Raw genomic sequence first — 14,587 nt, forward strand, 5'->3', positions numbered from 1 at the left:
CCGCGCAAGGGCCCCTTCCGCCACCGAGAGACGGAAACGGAGCGCCGCGGTCCCGCCCCCACGGGCCGTACCGGGCAGCAGTGGCGGCGGGGCTGCGGCTGGGTGCGGAAGCTGAGAGCAGCAGGCGGGCGGCTGGGAAGGCTGAGCCAGCCTGCGGCGGAGCGAGGAGCGGCGGGGCTGCAGTGCCGGGAGGCGCTGGGAGCCCGGCGCCGGAGGGGCAGGGGGAGCTGGTGCAGCGCCCAAGGGCAGCCCCGTGGCGACCCTCGGGCAGGACCGCGCCGCCCCACGCTCGCGCACGGACCGCCACTGCACGCAGCGTGGCCGTAATATGCAAGACCACCACACAGGTCATACGGTCTTCGCCAAAGCATTCTGGGCCGTTCAGCATGCTACCGCACCGAAGGCGCTAGTCCCAGCCCTGCCATTGCTACGCTCCCAACCAGGGCAGCCTCGCCCCAGGCACACAGACCAACAGCAGACACACAACGTGACCCTAGGGCGCGAGAAGAACACGTGTACCGCTACGCTACCCCGACTCTACCGTTGCTACATTCCCATGCAGGATAGCTCCAACCTAAACACATGTGCAGACTGACAGCGCACACAGACACTACAAACAACGTGACCAAAAGATGTGAGAAGATCGCCTGTGAAAATGATGACTCCTGAAGGAAAGATGCTGCCGGTCAAGAAACCCCATGGTGCTGTGATGGCATGGATGCTCCACGGCAGCCCCAGAGAAGAGTCTAATGCTATGGCCCATGACAGAAAGCTATTGTCAAAACTGGGGCAACAAATGTGAAGACAGACAGGCTCTAAGATCTGAGACTGTAAGGACCCAGGGAAGAAACTCCCGTGAAAACAGAACTCTCAAGAGAAGAGCTGCTGACACAGCCTGCATTGCTGCCAAAGATCACTGACCAGAAATATCTATGATGCAAAGGACACAAGACACTTCAAACTCCAAATGCAAGACAGGAAGTGGTTGACAGCCACTACAGTGATGAGGCATTTGACACCCTCGGGATGGCTACAGAGGTGCGTTCTGTGCTTCTTGAGCACAAAGAGCTACAGGACATAAAGACCTGAGCAATGTATAGGACACAGAACACAGACTACAGAGACTATGCTGTGACACAGACACAGGCTGGAACTGCCCTGCCTGGCACACGCTCGCATCATGCAGGCCAGACCCCAGGCCCTCTATCTGCCTGAATGTGACTGATCTCAAACAGCCCTCCTCACTGCTGTCATTTTCAGCCCCCCTGCCTGCCCCCAGGCACCACCTCCCCCAATAGCCTTTTCCCCTCAACTTATCTTCCACAGTGCTGGGCATCAGATTCCATCTGCAACAGAAGTCACATCCTCTACAGTGTTCCTTAAATTGCCACATCCCTTTTCACCATCTGCAAAACAAGAGTGCCAGGAGTCAACAGCATGCATGAAATTGCTCTTCACCGCTGTACTGCCACTTACAACAGACCTCCCTCAAGACCATCTTGCCCGACTACTTCTACACCTCTTGAGTCACAGCCCCCATCTCAAGCTTCCAGGGCAGCTGTTTTTCATCCACATGTTCTTTCATATCCTGCCCCCCAATCCCTCTCCTATTTGTCTTATACCAGGTAGCCAAGACATCCTAGCCTAGTTTTCAGCAGCACACCCATTTTGACCTGCTCAGGTAGAGCAGAGGGCAGTGAGAAGGGTGTATCTCAACACAGTACCTCAGGGCACAGAGCACCATAGAAGCAGCAAGAAGAGACACTGTGTCTGTGAAGAAAATAAAAGTGGCTCCAGTAGGTGCTTGGAGGTGACTCGGGACTCTCTGTACCTGTGCCTGGTGCTCCTGCAGCCTCTCTGCATGCAGGAAAAGGTGCCTGAACATGGTGATGTTGAGAGGTGGTTACACGGTGTCTCTGGGGCTGCTGTGGGGAGTGAAGGCCTGTTCCAGGGTCTCTTGTGCCATTGTAGCATCCTTGGAGAACCACAATGTTGTTCATGTTTCCCTGGGGACTTTCCCTTCTGCTCCCGTAACAGGAAAGCTCCGCACAGTCCTCCTGCTTGTGGCACCACTTCTCACAGCGGCTGCCTTCCCAGCCCCAACCTGGGCAAAGCTACTGCTGCCAGGAGCCCTCACATACCCTCCCTGCCCGCCTTAACTCCGCCCCTGTTGTCAGCCTGGGACAGCCCCAGTCCCTGGGGACAACCATGCCTGGTCCTACCAGAGATGGGGAAAAAAACCTATCAAAGCAGACACTGAAACATGAATTTCATTTGAGCATTTACCGTTTACTGAGAATGTATGTTTGGGAAGAGGCTCCGAGGCTAAATCATGCCTCCTCTTTAGGTTTACATGCTTTTATACATTCGGACAAACAAACCATAAATGCTCTACATAAGGTAAAACTCGTCACTGTTGCACTGGAAAACATTGCTCAAGCTTAGTCTTGTAAGTGTATGCATACTTCTGGTTACTGTATTGTCTCTGTGTGCTTTGCTTCCTATCAGTCACGGTGACCGGCAGCTTCCACAAAACCCTGTCCTGAGCTGGGAAAATCTGAGGAAACTCCACTGTTCCTGACCATCGTCGGGGCCTCTCATGGGAGCGACGCATGGCCGCGCCAAGTCACTTCCCGGGGGCAGAGGCGGCAAGCGCGCCCGAACTACGGCTCCCAGCGTGCCGCAGAGCGCCACGTGACCGACCCGCGCCCCCCGAAAACTCCCGGCATGTAGCGGGGCACAAGAGGCCGCCCCCCGAACACTGCGCGTGCTCCGCGGGCCCCGCTGACCGGCAGATTTGCTCCCACGGGGAGTCCGCCCCTCCCCGCCTCCCGCCCTACCAGACGCGGGCAGCCACCGGTTCCTCCGCACGGGCCCGCGGCTCCTCCGCGACCGGCTCCGGTTCAGTGCCGGCACGGCCCCTGCCCTCCCGCACTGCCCCACGTCTCCGGCGCAGCCCCGAGGCGTCCCTTAACCCACTCCCCCCTCACCACCCCCAGGGTTTCCCGCGGGCCTCCCGCCCTGTGCAATGCTCAGACCCGATCCAGGGCTCCCCCCGCGCGACTGCCGCCCAACAGCGAGCTCCCCTCGCTGCTGCCGGCGCGCCGCGCCGCGCCGCCCCGCGCCGCCGGGCCCCAGCGCCCGCGTGCGTCCTTTCCGCCACCACGGCTACCGTGTGCCGGCCGCCCCTACGGACCCGGCTCCCCGCTGCACCCCCACCCCCAGCGCGGCTTAGCCCCGATGCGCGTCCCCAGCTACGCCCGCTGCTCGTGTTACCTTGTCGGGGACGTTCCCAGCCCCGCTTACCTCCTCGGCGGTTGGAGCCGCAGTGCCAGCCCCAGCCGATGATGCTCATCGGTGGCTCCTGTCCGACACCAGCCCCAGCCCCGGCGCCACCGCCCCAGCCAGAGCAGCCCCCACCTCCGCTTCCCTGACAGCATGCCCCGGCTCACAGCTGCAGCCCGTGGGACACAGAAGGGCCACCGCCACCAGCCACACTGGCCGCACCTGGGGCTTGTTGCACCTTCCTGCCCAACCCCTTGGCTTGCAGCAGCAGCCCATGGGGAACATGGGCCCATGGCCACCAGCCCCGAAGAGACAACCGGGTCTGCTGGGGCAGCAGAAGTGCATCCCAGATCCTGACAGCAGCTTGCTGAAAACTGGAGGAAGAGCCCAAGGGTGCACAAAAAGGAAGAGTATTAAGGGGACAAGAGAACAGATTGGGGTGCAATAAAAGGAAAAACAAGAAAACATCAGGGGATGACAACGGTAAATAGAAGACTCTGGGTGCACAAGGCAAAAGGAGAGCCCTGCTATCCGTGGAGAGAGAAACAGCTGACCTTGAAGCACACCAAAAGGCACCGGGAAAGCTCTGGGACGGGAGAAAGCTGAACAGGAAACTTTGTGGCACACTGCAGGACAAACACAGGGCTCAGGTGCACACAGAATGGAGGACTTCGGAACAACTCAAAATGTGAACTGAGGGATTCATAGGGCAAATGGGGGGCTCTGGGGCACATCAAATTACAAATGAAGGGCAAGGGAAATGCCCTGCAGCCCTGGGGACAGCACTGGGGTTCTCTGGGAACCTCCACGCACCCAAAGGCATCTGCGAGACCGTGGGACCCGCCCCCACTACCTCAGACACAACGGGTACCCTCCTCCTCTCGGCACTGTCCTCAGGCACTTTTTACTGAGTGCAAAGAGACTGCAGGAACCACAGCCATGAGTGCAAAGAATAAAACAATTGTTTCATTAAGGCACACAAACCACACGTAGGAGTGACTGCCATGGGTCTCCAGTGCCAGTACCCTCCGCCTTCCCGTGACACCTTCAGAGTCATTACTGGAGTATTGCTCAGTTTGGTGGGTTCTTCAGCTCCTGCTGCTGCTCTTCATGTCACAAGTCACTGAGTAACTGCCAGCTTCCTCCCTGCTTTTTCCTTCAGGGACGGGGTTCAGTTCTGGTATTTGAGAAGAAGAAAACCCTGATCACACCTGCCTGCACTTCTGCCCTACCCCGAGACTAGAGCCCTGCAACAAACTTTCACAGCTCTCACCTCCCCACCACAAGAGTCTGTCGCAGTGCATCATGCCTGCACTGCATCAAACCGAGACATCAGATCTGAGCACGGAGCTGAATGCTGGGTGGCAGAGGGGAAGGTTACTGCCAACATTCTGACCAAAAAATAACATACAGTTGAGGAGTTAGCAATCCGCGTAACTGTTTACCTGAAAAGCTGCAGGCCTGTGCTGTGCTATACTGCACGTATAGCTTGGCCTACATTTGGAAGTGCTGCAGAACAGGAACACACACCAGAAACAATTTACAGTTGCTGTTTATAGGCTTGGTTTTGGCCACTGTTCAAAGTGACCACACACAAGTGGCTCATGTCAAAGAGACCTCGCTAGGAAGGCCTATGACACAACAGTGTATCAGAAAGTAGAGTCAGGTGCAGGCTACTGCTGCACACAGGTGGAAGAGGAGCAGAATGAGGCTGATGATGCTGGTTTGCGTTAAGATAGATCCATCAGGAAACGTGACTCAGTGACAGCATCCCAATCACAATTCAAGATGCACTGGGGGGACAGAGAGGCCTGGAGTGAGAAAGAGGTCCAGGAAGCTTGGCAGAGAAATGTAAAGAGAAAAAGTGTGATGCAGAGCTAGACAGAGAAACATAAAGAGAAGTATAAGGCAACGGCTGGAGGGCTGGGAAAGGAAGGATGTATATCCAGACAGATAGACAGGGGGTCTGACAGAGGAATAGAAAGAAAGGACTGGAGGGCCAGAAAGACGAATGGAAGTGGAAGAGGGGAAAAGAGGGATGTATAGATGGACAGACAGATATAGGGTGGAAATGACGGATGGAGAGCCAGGCAGGGGGTAACGGAACTGGGCAGAGGAACTGAGTGAGACAGAGAGGTGTACAGAGAGATGGGTAGAGAAAGAAAGGGATAGGGAGCCTAACACAGAGACAGCAGGAACTGGGTGTAAAAGCAAAGGATGAAGAGCTGGACATAGGGACAGGGAATGAAAGAGAGGGAAAGAGGGATTGGTGAAGTAGAGGGATGCAGAGAGAAACAGAGATGAACAGCTGAACAGAGGGAGGGGGAACAGAAGACACAGATGGAGAGGTGGACAGACAGATGGAAAGGAGAAAAGAGGGATGGAAAAGCAGAGGCATAGGGAGAGAAAGAGAGGGACCAGGAACGGGACAGAGAAATGAGGGCTCGAACAGAAGGATGGGGAAGAAAGAGAAGGACAAAAGGCCCGACTGAGGGATGGGAGCAGAAGAAAGCAAAAGAGGGACGTAGAGGTGCATATAGGGATGTTGGAGGGAAAGGGCAAGGTCGCTGGGCAGAGCAATAGGAGGAGAAGGAGAAAGACGGAGAGGCTGACAGAGGGAGGGAGAGAAAATCAGGAATGGGGAGCGGCAGAGGTGGACAGGCAGCTAGACGGACAACTTGAAAGATGGATGGATGGCCAGACAAAGGGACAGTGAATTGAAGAGAGGGGTCAAAAGGAAAAAGAGGAACAGAGAGCCAGATGCAGGGAAAGGTTGTGGAAAAGAAAGATGTAGACGTGAACAGAGGAATGGAAAGGGAAAAAAAGGAATGGGAAGCATATTGTAAAATATGGAACTGAGTAGAGCTCTGGTTCTAAGAGCTAACAACTGGTTTGGCTGAATAAAAAGAATGCTAGAACAAGTTGTGCTTGGAAACAAAGACGGGTAAAATGTTGCTACAGAAAAAAAAAAAAAAGTTTATGAGATTCTTGAGAACGAGGCAAGGGGTCCGGATGGCTCTCTAGTGATTCTGAAGGAAGATTTGCTCAAAGTTTGAGGTTATACTGTGGGTTTGTCTTTGAAAATTCTGGATGGGATGCAGTGGATGGAGTTTGGGTATATGTTTCAGGGTGGTGAAAGATGCCTCTCTTGATCTGGAATTTAGAATTGGGAGATGCTGGCAAGGCTAAGGCAGACAGTGCATGGCAATTTGAGATCTGTCAGATTTGTGATAATTTAAGAGACAAGGTTTTGGTAGGAGGAAGTGGATTCAAAGTCTGTAGTTGTGGTGGAACTGTGATATGGGATTTCAGAGTTGCTGGGAACAGGAAAAGACTATACTTTTCAGGTTGGTGGTGGAGCTGTGATGGGGGATATGAAAGTTGTTGGAAACAGGAATAGACCACTTTCAGGCTGGTGGTTCTTGGTCCTTTGAGGTGTTAGTAAGTGGGGCATAAAGTTACGCCCCTCTCCCATTTGAGATGTTCTTTTCCCGCAGAATCACAAGCATTATTTCATGACACACCTTTAAGAGGAGAAAAAGCTCAACTGTTCACTTGAGTGCTGTGATTATGACAAACTCTCCAGCCAAACTGGACTTTGGACTCTTTTGCTGTACTATAGGCTGCAAGATCAGGCCTTTATTTCCAAAGTGCTAGATTAAAGGCACTTCTGTTACTGTGACCAAAGTTGGTTCAAAAACTGGTTATGGTTACAGTAGTCCTTACCATGTATCAAATTAATTCCCAATATTGTAGCCTAAAGCAATATTGTCTATTCAGTAAGCTTTTTTTTTTAATGATTACACATCGATATATAGCTCTATTAGCATTAAAACTGTGCAGGCCAAGTCTTGGGTGGCCATCTCTGCTGACTGAAGTACAGGTTGAAAACGTGCAATGCCAAGTGGAAAGCAAATTTCAGAAGTAAATTTAGTCTTGGTCTTTCAGACCCAAAGGGGTGACAGTGAATTCTAATATCTTTTCAGTTTATGAGATTTTTACTTTTTCTGCTTATTGTGGCATACACACACAGCCTTTATCATAACAGGGCAGCCCTACCATCTCTCTCTCCATTGCGCCTCTCTCCCTTGTCTCCCTCCATTGCCTCTCTTGTATCTTCCTTCCGGCAACGATCACATGTCTGCTCACAATTCCCTTCACCTGTTTCTGCTCTTGAATCAGCTGGTACTCATTAGGCCACCTCTTAATTCTTCTCCACACTTATGAATTGCCTTGTCCCTTTGCAGGCCTGTTGCTGCCAGGAAGTTTGTGGAGGAAGAAATACAGACTATAGAAAGTGAGTGTACGTCTTGCTGCGCTGGCTTTGGATGCTCCATTCACACTCCAAATAACATTTCTTCTGTCAGGCGGCCTTGTCTCACAGCCATATGGTGATAGCAGCCTTGGTTTTGAGGAAAGTCTGCATTAAAAAGCTCAAGTTAGTGCAGACAGTAAATGCATTGTATACTCTTCTAGGACAAGATGTTTACAGACGACACAAAATAGGAAGCTTGTCATAGAGATGAATGGTCTGTTGAAGTTTTAGGGCTTTATCAGATAATGCTGCATGCCTTTTGACTTTTACTGTCAGCTGTTGACCAGGCTTAGTTTAAAATTTCTTCCTTAGTGTTCGACATTGAGATAGCCTCCTTGAGTAAGGAACTGCAGGAGCAAGAGAAGGGCATTTAAAAAAGCAGCAATCTGACTTGCTACTCTCACAGTTGTGGAGATGGGACAGGAAAAGACAAGCCTTCTTTTGCCCTCAGAGTTTTCTGCTTCCCTGCAATTCCCCCATTATAAATTTCCTGAGATCCCCTTTGCTTCAATCGGCATTCTTCGATTGGCAATAAAGCTCACTGAACAGCCCTTGAAGGTACTTCAACCCGAAGGCTCTAAAATAAGGTGCACAAAAGAGGGGAACAGTTCTGATGGGGTCAAACTACTCCAGGCTCCCAGACATGAACCCCCAGAACTGTTCTTTCTGGTGCTGTGGTGGCTGACCCCAATAGGGAGATGTACACCCTGTTCAGTCAATGTCTGACACATATATTCCTTGCCATCTGGTTCCTCTTGTTAAGAAACCTGAACACAAAATACTTTTTTCCGCCATGATCCTCACTAGGGTAGACAACAAATATGGTACTACTGATGAATATGAGTGATATAATTGGCAACGCTTAAGGCCTAAAGAGAGCGGAATTGTGGCTAATAGCTTAAATCAGTAAAAAAACTTCATAGGTAAAAAACCACAGTGTACCTACTACAAATGTTATTCTGTTGCACTGGTATGTTTACAAAGGTAGATACATAAAAAGGAAATATATAAACTATATATTTATAACTATATATAAAAATATATTTGTTGTTATAAATTACATATTACACTGTTGTGTATTACCCATTTTACAGATATATGTATAATAAATTAGATACACACACACACATATGTATATATATATAAGAAATGTATAGAACTCCTGGCCAAAGTTGGTTAGAAGGAAGTGAGGAAAGATAAATTCCTTCAAGCTGGAATACATGGCTGCAGTCACTCAATGAAGTTGTACTAAAAAAAAAAAAATCAAGGAAGAAGGATATTCAACTTTTTATTGATTTCCTGTTACTCACTTTCTAAACAAAAACTGATCAACAGTGTCAATACCACAGTAACTTGCTGTTACTGTGTTACAAAAAAGCTCTGGCTGCCCAGTTCTGGAGAGGAAGCAGTCTGGACTGCGTACGTTATGTTCGATTAAGCATAATGATTGAGAGCGCTAGAACTCTCCTTGAGTAGGGAACAACAGGATTTACAGATGCATGTTCAACAGTGCAAGTAGAGCTTGCCTATGCAAGACAAGTGGACCATCTGTTTCAAAGACTGCTTTTTGTTAGGCAAGATCTTTAGTATCAGATGTGAGAGCTATAATACCAGATATCCATATCACATAGAAAATAACTAAATATTATACAACTTTTTTGTCTCTAAAATAACGAAAGGGATATAGTTCATTATCAAAAAGAACCTCATACAAAGCAAATGCTTTTATTTAAGGTATGTTTTGGGGAAAAAAAACATGAAATATATGGTCTTTCAGTAGTGAGTATAATTTAGACTAAGAATTCAGAATCTAAAAATATGTGAAAAGCAGTGTTTTCTAGTACTACGAAAAAAAATAGAATCATCTTGCAGTCGTAAAAATTAGAGCAACAGCCTATGTTACACATTACTGTTGTTCATCATTTTGCCTGGGTGCAGGACAACTGGCTTCATACTTTTTCTTCAAGCCTTTCAAATATATACGCAAACTGTCTGGATCCAATCGAGAATTTCTGGCAGTCTGAACCAATCTCATTGCTAAATGGTATACAGCTCTCTGTTTCATCATCTCAGGAGTGCTCTTCTGCCTGTGCTGTTCTTAAAAACATACACAGGCATTAAAATATGAAATCAATTATGTTCTATTATTAAAATACTGAAATTAAAAACTGAAAATATATTTGAGTTTTATAAAAACTGTGAATTACAGTATTATAATTTTCTACTACATACCAAAATTTGTTTTGCAATATGATTTGTGATTTCCTTTGCATCCAAAATTACGGATGATGGTAGGGAGGAAACTTCTGCAGCTTTTAATCCTAAACATATAAAACACAAATCAGGATTTTTTAAATGTCTTTTTTTTTCCTATCTACCACACTATATCTGCCAGAATTAACTCAGCCTATTTTTTAAAGGGTGAAGTTTTCATTTTTATTAAAATAATTTTGATATACATTTTCTCTTTGTGTCTCTTTTTTTTTTTAAATAAACAATATGGTTTTGAGAGTTACAAAATAAAATGTCTACTTTGTTGTAATGCTACCTCTAAGATACACTTCCACATGAAGTTACTGCTGGTAATACTGTAATTGGGCAGGATGAGACACATTAGGGGTTAAAGGAAAAAAATGGCACAGTGGTGTTAACAGCCTTCTCTGTTTAGTTTTTTAATTTGGCAGGCTGGAAAATACTGAGGTTGCGCTAAATGCGCTCTCCATTAAATCCAGACATCCAGTGGATAGGGATGTCATGTTCCAACTTCTCCTCTTTGCCAGCAGCCAAACTGCCAGATACTCAGGGTAAGAAAGAGATGTAAAATATTTTTTTCTGCCCTAACATGATTTTTTTACTTTCTCTTTTGCCTGTGGCCCTGGCTGTTCTGAGGGAATTCTGTGCTTCATTGGGTGCTTTAATACTGTAGGGTTAAAAATGAAAAAGGGTCAAAAAGAGCCCTTGCAGTCTTTCTTAGAATGTAACTTTGCTCAAGTAAGGTAAAGCCAAAACACCAACACTGAGTTACTAAAGGTCTCCTGTTCTCTGAGAATACTCTCTAAACATATGATTTTTCTGAGTTAGTGGTGGTATAGCATCTGAAATTGAGCTTGTGGTGCCAAAGGTAAAAAAACTTATTCTGAAATTCTGCTAAAAAAACATTAAGTCCAGTTAATTGAAGTTTGACTGGAATAATTTGTAGTCTTCAGTTAACACTAGCTTGCAAAACTCATGTGTAGCTAATTTCGTACTGATTAAATGTCACCTACATCAAGGATCCAACTTCAGAATCTAGTATTTGGAAACATTCGGATTTCTGTAACTCTTGAAAACATGTAGTTATGCCTTACTGTCACTCACTCATTTCTTTATTGACCCATAATCCGTCAATCTGAACAGTCTTTGGTATGATTTATTCTGAAGTTAAAAGAGAAGTAAACCCACTTTCCTGAAAACACTGATGATTTAGTGGAACCTCTCAAAATAGCCTTAGGGTGATATACACAGTAAAATTCCTGTCTTTTTTTAAAGAAACTTGATAACTTTTTGCTACTCAAAAAGAGCCAAGCTGCTATTTCACTGATGTATCATTACTTATGGCAGACACACAAGAGAGTTTTACATAACACAAACGTCAGCATTCACAGCTTTAAGTCTCTCCAGAACTTTCACTCTGCTTCCATAAGCAGAGATTAAATCAACTCAAATACTGTGCGCTCAGAATGGCTCATCTCATTCAAACAGAGGTGAATCAAGTAGCTACCAACATTACTAAAATGTTTTTTTTCACTATGAAATTTCATGCAAGTTCTTCATACTACCCCAAACTACTATCTCACTACATGTTACTTAAAACACACAAGTATTTGGAACATACTACAGATCTGCAGTTGTTACTCTATGAGAGAGACATAAACTCAGCAGAAATCTGCCAGAAGAAAAATATTGTTAGATGCCTAATAACTGAAATAGTATTTTATATAATATTTACTAAGTTAAAGTCATAGTGGAATCCATTACCGTAGTTCTTTTCCTCTGTATATCCTTTAGAGAGTGTGTAAGTATAAGCAATTTTCTCCTTACTTCCAGCACTGCTTCTCACATGTTGCACTTCAAAATGGTAATTTTCCACATTGGGATATAAAGCATCTATATGACACAGTTCCAGAAAATGTGTAGCAAACAATGTAAATGCCTAAATAAGGAAACAAGAAGAAAATTTATTTTGGAAATGATCCTGGAATAAATTACAATAAATAAGAAAAATTAAATGCTCTCACAGATGTCCAGGTTCTCCTCCAAAACACTGAAAAGCTGTCTTTAAATTACTAAAGCAAACTAAAATCTTTAAGCAATGAGTTCTACCATTGGCAAGGATATCTTTTCCAACTGGGGATTCTCCCACTCCTTTCTCAATAGAAGGAAAAGAGTATCAGAAGTAACAGAAAATCCATGATGCTTACAAAATTCGACTAGGGTTAATTTGAATGATTGTCAAATGCCTGCCTTAATACTCTCAAGGAACGTTTTGCCGAAAGTACAAGCTATAGAAAATATCTGAGTTTTTCAAACCAAACCACAAAAGTACTCTGAATAAACTCTGATGAGACACTGAACACCTACACACTTACTTCAAAAAGCTGACAACCACCTCAGGTTGATCACATAACTAGTGATAGAGGTGAAACTTCCAACCTATCTAAAACCATCTTCCACTTTTCTAAACAAGCCTCTAACCTCTGTGACCAATTCATAAGTTGTGTGGAACTAACACTGTACTTTGGAGTGGTAACAGCCAGGTAAAGAGGTTTGCCTTTAACATTCAAGCATACAAAGCTGTACCAAGCAAAACTAAAGACACTGGGTTATTCTCTTTCTAGACAGAACTGCAAGCTTGCGAGCAAGTTGGAAAGAGAGAGTGACCAGTGTATGGGTTTTGGCTGGGATAGAGTTAATTTTCTTCAAGGTAGCTTGTATGGTGCTACGTTTTGGATTTGTGAACAAAACAGTGTTGATAACACACCCGTGTTTTAGCTGCTGCTGAGCAGCGCTTGCACAGCGTCACGGCCTCTTCTGCTTCTTACCCTGCCCCACCAGCGAGCAGGCTGGGGGTGCCCAAGAAGCTGGGAGGGGACACAGCTGGGACAGCTGACCCCACCTGACCAAAGGCGTATCCCACACTGTATGACACAGCAATAAAAGCTGCAGAAAAGAAGGAGAAAGGAGGGATGTTCAGAGTTATGGTGTTTGTCTTCTGAAGTAACCGTCACGTGTGATGGAGCCCTGCTGTCCTGGCGATGGCTGAACACCTGCCTGCCGATGGGAAGTAGTGAATGAATTCCTTGTTTTGCTTTGCTTGCACGTGCAGCTTTGCTTTACCTGTTAAACTGTCTTTATCTCAGGCTACAAGTTTTCCGATTCTCTCCCCCATCCCACTGTGGGGGAGTGAGCGAGCGGCTGTGTGGAGCTTAGCTGCCTACTGGGGTTAAATCACAACAACTAGTGAACAGAAGCACAGTTTATGTCAGCATTTTTTCTCTGTTACCATTATTCTTACTATTCACCAGTTATGAAAAATATCCTATTTAGGCAAGAAATCTCTACAAAACTGAAGTTAAATTATGAGAAAATACTATATTTACTTTCAGTGTAACAAAATAATCATAAAGTTTGAATTTTTTTCAAAATGGAATTACCTTTAAATTCAACAGATATTCACAGGCAGCATAACAAATGCCAATACCTTCTTCAGCACTGGTACCTCTGCCAAGTTCATCAATTATGATGAGTGATTTGTCATTAGCGTTTTGTATGATATATGTTATCTAGGAAAATATTTAATGTGTTATCATTCCTATAAATGCATTTTTTAAAAACCCTAATAGGAATACTGCTGCTAATAGGAATACTTTGTGTTATTCAGATGAAACTTCATGCAAAAATTTAAAAAAATTTTGTCAGATCCAGAAATTTTACCTTTTCATAGCTTTCAAATAGCTGTCAATTCTAATCAAGCAAAGACTCATACTATTGCACTCTTTCTCTTTTCCATTGAACATATCACTTTCCCTCAAAATCATAAGGGAAAGGGAATTGAGAGGGCTTAGGCTCCTACAAATAATCATTTAAGGTCTAAGAAGTAACAAAATGTTGAAACTACTGTCCAACAGAGCACTGATTTTTACTCGTATTGGGATACCTTTTTATTTAAGATATGCCTGGTTTTCTGTAGTTTATCATCAAGGTAACAGATGAAAGCTGAATTTTTGACTACTTTTCAAAGTACACACTTTCAGTGGAAATATACTAGTACAATTTCTATTAGCTTAAGAGTAAAAATGGGCCTTGGACCCCAGATTAGCTATGTTTAATACCTCTTTCATTTCTTTCATGAATGTTGATGCATTTGTTTCTATATCATCATCCATACCTATTCTGGTAAAAATTTGCTCTGCAATTCGAAAAGAACAATACTCTGCTGGGACATAAGAACCTACAAAACAAGTAAAATACGAATTTTCTCATATCAGTGTGTGACAAATGCCAATTTGCTTGAATATGTCAGTGGGGGAAAAAACCATCAGTTTTACACTTGGTCTTTATGCACTGTAGAGAATGCATCTTATTCTATAAAGTTTCATAAGATTATGTTCTACCATTACTTTGTAAGAAAAAATTATTATATAGATACCATAATTGAAGAAGTTTATCAGTAAAACCTTAAGAAATCATATGCCTGAAGCTGTTTGTCAGTCTAAAGGGATGCAAAAATGAGAATAAACACTAGGATTAATTTACATTTCTGTAGCCATTGAGTTACTAATCCCAAGGAATTTTAGTTTCCCAAAAACAAGATTATATTGCCTTTATCATACTTTGAGGCTTATTAGTTTTACTGAATAGAAAAGAACATGAAAGCTGCCAAAAGACTTTAGAGTCTCCTTTATCCATATTAACTCATGTTTTTGAGAGCAGTTCCTCAAGAACTTG

At 45.1% G+C, this 14,587-nt stretch overlaps 1 protein-coding gene across 5 annotated transcripts in view; it reads right to left on the reverse strand.

Annotated features, from left to right (window-relative positions):
- Nucleotides 1-8,875: 8,875 nt before the first annotated feature.
- Nucleotides 8,876-14,587, reverse strand: part of MSH4 (mutS homolog 4) — a 34,264-nt gene continuing 28,552 nt past the window's right edge. For all 5 annotated transcript variants that reach the window (XM_075155507.1, XM_075155504.1, XM_075155503.1 and 2 more), the window contains 5 exons: nucleotides 13,972-14,090; nucleotides 13,294-13,422; nucleotides 11,618-11,792; nucleotides 9,833-9,921; nucleotides 8,876-9,692 (listed from right to left, as the gene is read on the reverse strand). In XM_075155507.1, coding sequence (XP_075011608.1) covers nucleotides 9,507-9,692; nucleotides 9,833-9,921; nucleotides 11,618-11,792; nucleotides 13,294-13,422; nucleotides 13,972-14,090 — 698 coding nt within the window. In that variant the 3' untranslated portion in view covers nucleotides 8,876-9,506. The remainder of the gene's footprint in view (nucleotides 9,693-9,832; nucleotides 9,922-11,617; nucleotides 11,793-13,293; nucleotides 13,423-13,971; nucleotides 14,091-14,587) is intronic.

Source organism: Calonectris borealis, chromosome 8 (genome assembly GCF_964195595.1).
Source record: "Calonectris borealis chromosome 8, bCalBor7.hap1.2, whole genome shotgun sequence".
NCBI classification, from domain to species: domain Eukaryota; kingdom Metazoa; phylum Chordata; class Aves; order Procellariiformes; family Procellariidae; genus Calonectris; species Calonectris borealis.